The 9,743-nt window shown below is 43.3% G+C and overlaps 1 protein-coding gene across 1 annotated transcript; it reads left to right on the forward strand.

Moving 5' to 3' along the window:
* Positions 1-1,702: 1,702 nt before the first annotated feature.
* LOC127137191 (uncharacterized) lies at positions 1,703-5,825 on the forward strand. Its single transcript, XM_051063675.1, has 2 exons — positions 1,703-4,114; positions 5,730-5,825. Exons 1-2 carry the CDS (start codon positions 1,703-1,705, stop codon positions 5,823-5,825), a joined length of 2,508 nt encoding a protein of 835 aa, XP_050919632.1.
* Positions 5,826-9,743: the final 3,918 nt, after the last annotated feature.

Raw genomic sequence — 9,743 nt, forward strand, 5'->3', positions numbered from 1 at the left:
TTACTGCCTAGAAACCATTAAAGAGCAGCTGAGACAAGTTGAGAAAGAATGCCAGAAGAATAGGCGATGGTGGCTACGAGCTACAGAAGAGAAAAAAGAAGTTAGAGAGATATTGGAGGCTAAAATACAAGATCTCACTATCTCTCTCCATAATGCTGAGACCCAAGCCGAGCACAAGCGCCGACTTAAGGAAAGAGCCCTTGAAGCTTCTCGAGTCACACCTACAACTTGGGCCCAGAAATGTCAAGAAGCAAAAGATGCTAGAGAAGTTGCTCAACATTGGAAAGATAGATTCGAGGCATTCCATCAAGACAGTGTCATATGGCTAAGGGAAAGAGAGCAAGTCATTGAGGATTACAATACCTTTAGGAGGACTATCAATTTCTTGCAAGCGGACAAAGATGGGTACCGTGCAAAGCTCAACGGTTTGGTACAATTCTGCAACTGGACGACCCAAGAAATGCCTTGGAGGTTGAGAGAGGCAGTGGAAGGATTGGACCAACATGGCACACATCCCGCTGTAATCCATTTTGTTATGATGTGTCAGGGGATGGTGAAGAGGTTCAAGCTTGAATTAGAAGAACTCATAACTCGAAAGACTGCTGTGTGATTCTGTTGTTTTTCTTATATTCAGTTTAGTATTTGAGCTGTATCGATTTGGGCGGTTATGCCTTTGTACTCCGTACTTTAAACAGTTGAATGGAGGAGGATGATCCTCATTTTTATTTCCTGACTTTATGTTTTCTTCGAATGCTTAATATAACTGTGATGAAAATTCCCTGAAAATAAAATATGCATAACATTCGCATCCTCATGCATCACGCTTCATAAAAACAAAAAACAAAAAAACTTACCCAACCTTTTGACCTCTTCCAGTAACGCTGACTAATCAACACCGGTACGAGACACGAAGCAACTACAAGATGACATTAGAGCAAGTGGAGGCCAACCAAGCTACCATGAGGTCAGACATCAATACGATCCAAGAGAAGATGGATCAACTGCTGGAAACAATGCTCGCCATCGCCCAGAGAGAGAGGGTTGCGGATGCAGAAACTGAAGCTAGAAGGAATGATAACCCATCAAGTTTGGTCCACCAAGATGAGAGCTACGTCCACGCCAAGAAGAGCCTGGTTCATATACCAGTAGGAAGCAAAGGAGATGGGGATCGTGCAGAGCCTTCTATGTGCCTGATCATCCGAAGCCAAAGATACTTCCTGACCCTGCTGCAGATAGGCTTCGTGCCTTGGAAAAGAAGATCAAAGCTATCGAAGGGAATAATATCTTCGGTGCCTCTGCCATGAACATGCGCTTGGTATCAAATTTGGTCATTCCGGCTAAATTTAAAACTCCTGATTTCGAGAAATACAAAGGCCAGACTTGCCCAAGAAGTCACCTAGTGATGTATTTCAGGAAAATGGCTGCTCATACCGAAAACGACAAACTGCTCATACACTGTTTCCAAGATAGTTTGAGTGGAGCGTCTCTAAGATGGTACATGAGCTTAGAGCAAGGGCGGATTCAAAGCTGGGAAGATTTGGCTGACGCATTTCTCCGTCAGTACAAATATAATTTGGATATGGCACCCGACCGAATGCAGTTGCAAGGGATGGCAATGAAAGAAAAGGAGTCCTTTAAAGAATACGCCCAGCGATGGAGAGAGTTGGCTGCTCAGGTAGAGCCACCATTGTCTGAAAAGGAAATGACTGGAATATTTGTGGACACGTTGAAGGACCCATTTTTTGATAGATTAGTGAGCAGCGCAGCATCCGATTTTGCACATCTGGTCACAATCGGAGACCGCATAGAAAAGGGTCTGAGGGATGGAAAAATTTCAGGAGCCGTGGCAACCTCTAGCGCACCGAAAAAGTATTCTGGTGGCTTCCAGAAGAAAAGAGAAGGTGAAGCAAATGCTGTATCTAGAGGCTATAAGGGGAAGCAGCAGGCTTCATATGGCCAAGTCGCTGCCGTGGTACCCATACCTTATGAACAACCCATACAACAACAACTAATGTATCAACAACATCATCAACAACCTCGTCAACAACAGAATACAGCACCACCAAGACAATTCAAACCAAGGCCTCCAAGAAGACAACTTGACCCTCTACCAGTACCTTATAGCCAAATATTCCCATATTTGCAAAATGAGGGTCTTCTGACATTGAGGGAGCTAAAACCGACTGTTTTCCCATATCCACCAGGATATGATGCTAACGCCCATTGTGAATTTCACATGGGAGCACCCGACCATACCTTGGAGAATTGTTTTGCATTCCAAAATAGGGTACAAGACCTGATTGAAGCAAAAGTTGTTACCTTCACTCCAAGACGCCCGAACGTGAACACTAATCCCATGCCAACACATGGAGATGCTTCCGTCAGTGCCATTGAGGAGAGTGATCAGGGAGAACTGATTCTTAAAGTTGAAGAGATTCAAACCCCTATTGCCAGGATAGTGGCACAACTGCTAAAAAGTGGTCTAGTCCCGGAGGAGCTAGTCAATGATGAGAATGATAAAGGGCTGAGGAATTTTATACAACAAATGCTGGACCAAGGCGAGTTACAGATAAATCGCTGTGTCAAGAACAAGGGAGAGAAAGAGATAGCCGTCGTGGTGGACATCCTTTATGATGAGGTTAACGTGGAGATCCCTTTTGATGAGGTTAATGTGGACATCCCTTATGATGAGGTTAAGGTGGAAATCCCTATAAACCCATTGGTGATAGAGTTCCCAGCGCCGTTCGCATATAAGGACGAGAAGGCGGTACCATGGATATATCAGCCCAGAGCTTTTAAGCAAGGGCAGGAAGACCGACCCGTGATGATCAATGAACCAAACATTACCTTAATTGTGGGGCCAACCGGAATGACGCGCAGTGGCCGAGTGTTTGCACCAAGGGTTGTTGATGCTTCTACAAAAGCCAAAGGGAAAGAAGTTGCTACTCCTGTCCAAATTCCTGTCCCTAGTCGAGAAATGCAAGAAATGCATCTGTCGCCTAAAGCTGCGGTCACTCGAGAGGAGGCTGAGGAATTTCTAAGGATAATAAAAAAAAGTGATTATAAAGTGGTAGACCAGTTGAATCAAACACCTTCGAAAATCTCCATGTTATCTTTGTTGCTCAACTCAGAAGCACACAGGAATTCATTATTGAAGGTGTTAAGCGCAGCACATATCATGAAAGACATAACGATAAAACAATTTGATGACGTGATAGCGTGCGTAACCACTGGAAATTTTTTGGGGTTTAACGATGATGAACTGCCAGTTGAGGGAAAGAACCATAACAAGGCCCTACATATCTCCTTGAAGTGTATAAACACTATACTATCAAGGGTATTAGTAGACACGGGTTCCTCACTGAATGTCATGCCAAAAACCACTTTGATAAAGCTGCTGATGGAGGGGATGAATATGAAGCCCAGTACCCTGATTGTAAAAGCATTCGATGGCTCAAGACGAGCAGTGATAGGAGAGGTTGACCTACCAATCAAAATAGGCCCAACCTTTTTCAATATCACATTCCAGGTTATGGACATACATCCAGGTTATAGTTGCCTACTTGGAAGACCGTGGATTCACTCTGCAGGCGCTGTCACCTCCACTTTACACCAAAAGCTAAAATTCATTACCAATGACAAGATGATTGTGATTGGAGGGGAGGAGGATATATTGGTTAGCCACTTAACATCTTTCCGATATATCGAAGTGGATGGCGAGATAACCGAGACACCATTCCAGTCCTTGGAAGTGGTAAATATGATGGTTGTCCAAAAGACATTGGAGACTCCGAAGACAGGACCGTCCATGGCCTCGTGGCAAGGAGCTAAGGCTGTGATGGAAAGTGAAAATGCTCAAGACTGGGGCAAAGTGGTGGAAGTGAACCAGAAGCGAGACAAGTTTGGGTTAGGGTATGACCCATCATCAATTGAAGCCGGTAACCAGCATGATAAGGAGCATATCCCTCCTGTAGAGGAAACGTTCACCAGCGCTGGCCACATTTTTGGCAACCAGGTGACAATGATCAACATGGACGATCACAAGGAGGAGGTGTCTAGCTGGATACGACAAGCTGCGCCTAATGAAGAACTGACAAACTGGAAGGCTGTGGAAGTCCCTCAATTTTTTTCAAAGTAATTTTTATTATTTTAGACAAAACCTTGTGCTCTGCCCAAGGCACAGTGGCATGTTGTAGGGCCTCCTTTGTTTTTTAAGAGTTTTTATATCAATAATAAATGGAGATTTGCATTCAATTTTTTGTTCCTTTCCTTTCGTTTTTTTATAAAAAAATGGCATCAATTTTTATGCACGCACTTTCTAAATAAACTGCATAAATCATAACATGCAGAAACACCACCGAGACCATTGATAACGACACTGCTATGGTCTGGCATGACTTTGACTGTCCGATCTACCAAGCTGAAGACGAAGTGGGGGAAGATTGCGAACTCCCTGAAGAATTGGCCAGATTACTCAGACAAGAAGAGAAGGTCATTCAACCACACCAGGAGGACGTCGAAGTTATCAACCTGGGATCAGAAGAAGACAAAAGAGAAGTAAGGGTAGGCGCCGCGCTTCAAAATACAGTGAAGACTAGATTGATAGAGCTCCTCCATGAATATAACGATGTGTTTGCATGGTCATACCAAGATATGCCCGGATTAGACACTGATATCGTGACCCACAAGCTTCCCCTTAAAGAGGAATGCTCTGCCGTCAAACAGAAGCTAAGAAGAACTCGACCGGATATGGCTCTCAAGATCAGAGAAGAGGTGAGAAAGCAGTTTGACGTTGGTTTCCTGGAAGTCGCTAAGTACCCACAATGGGTTGCCAACATTGTACCGTTACCAAAGAAAGATGGGAAGGTCCGCATGTGCGTAGATTACCGAGACTTAAATAGAGCTAGTCCCAAAGACGATTTCCCATTACCTCACATCGACGTATTGGTAGATAACACAGCCCAGTTCTCTGTATTTTCCTTTATGGATGGTTTCTCTGGATACAACCAAATTAAAATGGATCCCGAGGACATGGAGAAGACCACGTTCATTACCCCTTGGGGCACCTTTTGTTACAAGGTAATGCCGTTTGGATTAAAGAACACTGGGGCAACATATCAACGCGCTATGGTGACTCTCTTTCATGACATGATTCATAAAGAGATCGAGGTGTATGTTGACGACATGATTGCCAAATCCCAGACAGAAGAAGAACATATCACTAATCTGGAGAAACTGTTTGCTCGTTTGAGGAAGTTTAGGTTGAGACTTAATCCTAACAAATGCACATTTGGGGTTCAATCTGGGAAGCTTTTAGGCTTTATTGTAAGCCAAAAGGGAATCGAGGTAGATCCTGACAAAGTTCGAGCCATTCAGAACATGCCTGCACCAAGGACTGAGAAGGAAGTCCGTGGTTTCTTGGGAAGACTGAATTACATCGCTCGATTTATCTCTCATCTTACTGCCACATGTAAACCAATATTCAAGCTTCTGAGGAAGAATCAAGGCGTGGAGTGGAATGATGACTGCCAAATAGCCTTCGACAAAATCAAAGAATACTTACAAGAGCCGCCGATTCTGATGCCCCCTGCAGAAGGGAGACCCCTCATCATGTACTTAACAGTGCTCGATGAGTCCATGGGTTGTGTATTGGGACAACAAGATGAGACTGGTAGAAAAGAGCATGCCATATATTATCTGAGCAAGAAGTTTAATGATTGCGAGACCAGATATTCCTTACTCGAGAAGACTTGTTGTGCACTCGCATGGGCCGCCAAACGTCTCAGACAGTACATGCTGACTCATACGACTTGGTTGGTATCTAAAATGGATCCCATCAAGTACATATTCGAGAAACCAGCTCTTACCGGTAGGATCGCTCGATGGCAGATGTTGTCATCAGAGTACGATATTCAATATGTTGCACAAAAGGCAATCAAAGGAAGCGTACTGGCAGACCATCTTGCCCACCAACCATTGGAGGATTACCAACCTTTGAAGTTTGACTTCCCAGATGAGGACATTATGGTTGTCAAGGATGCTGAAGACTCTGAACAAGGGGAGAATCTCGAGCCAAAAGCAGGATGGACTCTCATGTTCGACGGTGCCTCAAATGCAATAGGCCACGGAATTGGGGCAGTGTTGATGTCTCCCAAGAATTTCCATTTACCGTTCACTGCAAAGCTCTGTTTTACCTGCACAAATAACATGGCTGAGTATGAAGCTTGCATACTAGGGTTGGAAGAGGCTATTGAGTTGAAGATCAAGGTGCTCGAGGTATTCGGGGATTCCGCCCTAGTGATACATCAGATCAGAGGTGATTGGGAAACAAGACATGCCAACCTAATTCCATATCGGGATTACGTGCTGAAGTTACTCCCAAAGTTCGACAAAATCACTTTTTCTCATATTCCTCGAGAAGAGAATCAGATGGCAGATGCTTTAGCAACCTTGGCTTCCATGTACAAGTTGATATGGCCCAACCACCAGCCTCACATTGAGATTAGGCGTTTTGATGAACCCGCTCATTGCCTGACGACAGCAGAAGAACCAGATGGTAAACCCTGGTTCTTTGACATCAAACGATATCTAGAGAAGCAGGAATACCCGGAAGAGGCCTCTAGCCTTGACAAAAGGACCCTCCGGAGGCTGGCATCGAAGTTCCTCTTGAATGGGGAAGTATTGTACAAGCAAAATTATGACATGGTTTTGTTGAGGTGTGTGGACGAACAAGAAGCTAATCAGCTTATGAAGGACATACACGAAGGGTCTTTCGGCACACATGCAAATGGGCACTCCATGGCAAAGAAAATCCTTAGGGCAGGTTACTATTGGTTAACGATGGAAGCTGACTGTTATCATTACACCAGAGCATGCCACAAGTGCCAGATCTATGCTGACAAAATACATGTACCGCCTACCCCGCTGAATGTTATAGCATCACCTTGGCCTTTCTCTATGTGGGGCATCGACATGATTGGGATGATAGAACCCAAAGCATCTAATGGGCATAGATTTATCTTGGTGGCCATAGACTACTTTACTAAATGGGTGGAAGCCGCATCTTATGCGAATGTCACAAAGCACGTAGTCGCCCGTTTCTTAAAAAATAACATCATATGCCGATATGGGGTTCCCAACAAAATCATCACGGATAATGGGTCCAATCTCAACAACAAGACCATGGAGGACTTATGCACAACATTCAAGATCAAGCATCACAACTCGTCACCATATCGACCTAAGATGAATAGGGTTGTTGAGGCTGCGAACAAAAATATTAAGAAGATCATCCAGAAGATGGTAGTCACGTACAAGGATTGGCATGAGATGCTACCTTTTGCGTTACATGGTTATCGTACGTCGGTACGAACTTCAACAGGGGCAACCCCATACTCCTTGGTATACGGCATGGAAGCGGTTCTTCCCATAGAAGTGGAGATTCCCTCGATGAGAGTCTTAATGGAGGCTAAGTTAGACGAGGCAGAATGGGTTCAATCAAGGTACGACGAGCTCAACCTTATTGAGGAAAAACGCTTGAAAGCGTTAGGTCACGGTCAACTCTATCAGAGGCGTCTTAAGAAGGCATTCGACAAGAAAGTCCGTCCCAGGGTGTTTCAAGAGGGTGATTTGGTGTTGAAGAAATTCTTGCCCATTCACAAGGATTCTAGGGGGAAGTGGACACCAAATTATGAAGGTCCATTTGTGGTGGTTAGAGCCTTTTCCGGAGGCGCTCTAATCCTGGCAACTATGGATGGTGATGAATTGCCACTTCCTACCAATGCTGATGCTGTTAAAAAGTACTTTGCCTAGAAAAGTGGAATGATAAAAAGCCGCTAAATCGAAAACCTGAAAAGGCGATTTAGGCAAAAATGGCTATCCCGGTGGATTGAAAACCCGAAAGGGCGATCCAGGCAAAAATTAGGGATAAAAATAAAAAAATTGACCCGCTGAGTTGAAAACCCGAAAGGGCGACTCAGGCAAAAATGGGTATCCCGGTGGATCGAAAACCCGAAAGGGCGATCCGGGCAAAAGTTAAGGATTAATTCCAAGGCAAAGAACTATGCTCTCAGGCGTCTAGCATATCCCTCGAAGACAAAAGAATCAATCTACCCGACTTTTTTCAAAGGCGAGGTGCTCGGATCATCAAAGACATAAGGATCATAGCAGTGTGGAGACTCAATAGGAACTCAGTTTTATTGCCATTTTGTTTCTACACACAACAATTACCTCATTAAGGAGTTGCATCTTTATGTACAATCGCCCATTCAAGGGTCAAATCAATAAAAGAGAAATTTTCTCGACAAAAGTTGTGCCCAAATTATTTTGCATTTTTATCTGTTTGTTTGCAAAGCACCTTTATTTTTGATAAACATCACTCTTAAAGATTGTGGAGAAAATAAAAACACATAATTGAATAAAGTAATAAAATTGCTTTTGAAATAGTAAAAGGATAAACCTCTTGGTCTCCAAGTTTGCTCTTGTTTTTCATAGAGGTGTAGGACTGTGTGCAGGCACCTATGTCCATTCCAATTCGCTAATCAGCACCTCTCAAAGATATACTCATGGTACAGCCAAACCGGGGCAAGTCTCTAATGCATTTCCAGCAAAAACATTAAAATCGTAGTTGGAGTATCGCGTGTTGAGAAGTCTGAACCCTTCAATGGTTTAGGGCATCCCGAATATATTCCCAAAATCACCCAGTGGGGCATCAAAATTTTGATCTCCATCATAACAAAAAGTCCACACCGCTGGCACCATCACCCAAAACAAAAAACGCCCTAATCAGGGCATATTCCAATTACCCAATTGCATTCCTACATGCATCACATGCATCAATTACATACATAATTTTCCTACCAAATAGGAAAATTCACCCAGAAGAAATCATACCAATCATTGGCATACATATGCATAGCCTTACACGATCCGCATTCCTATATGCACAGTTAAATATCCCCAGCAAATGCATAATGCATACATTTCATGGATCCTCACATGCATGGCATTTCCACCCAAAGTGGAACATCATACAAAAATCAAACATAATATGATAAGGATCTAAGGTCATTCATGTCTATCTTAGGCATTTCTCATTTCCCAAGTAAAGTTATTACCCTACGTACGCTCATGGAATCATTTCCTGGCCAGTCATTTCTCTCAACTTCGTGGTTGATAGTGATATTCCCAGCATTTTCTTTGCTACCACTGCTCCCCAAGCAGAAGTTACCATAAAGGTCTCTTGTGAGCTTCTTCCCTGCAGAGCTTCTTCAACAGTTTCCTTCCAAAAGGAATCTTTTCTAAAAATATCCCCCCAACAGACATTCATTCTTTGAGATATTACTTCATTTATATGGAGAATCTCATTTTCATTACTGTTTGAGATGCTGTCTCATCAAAATGAGGAGTCTCATTCTAGTTTTTCTTCTGAGATATTGCTCTAGTGTCCTCGAAGAATCTCAGATTCAATTAAGGTATCATTCCCTTGTTCGGAATATCTTAATTCTATCATATGAGATGCTGCTTCGACTCGATACAGAGAATCTCATCTTTTGCTGTTTGAGATGCTGTCTCATCAAAATGAGGAGTCTCATTCTAGTTTTTCTTCTGAGATACTGCTCTAGTGTCCTCGAAGAGTCTCAGATTCAATTAAGGTATCATTCCCTTGTTCGGAATATCTTAATTCTATCATATGAGATGCTGCTTCGACTCGATACAGAGAATCTCATCTTTTGCTATTTGAG

The sequence above is a fragment of the Lathyrus oleraceus genome, chromosome 4 (assembly GCF_024323335.1).
Source record: "Lathyrus oleraceus cultivar Zhongwan6 chromosome 4, CAAS_Psat_ZW6_1.0, whole genome shotgun sequence".
NCBI lineage: Eukaryota > Viridiplantae > Streptophyta > Magnoliopsida > Fabales > Fabaceae > Lathyrus > Lathyrus oleraceus.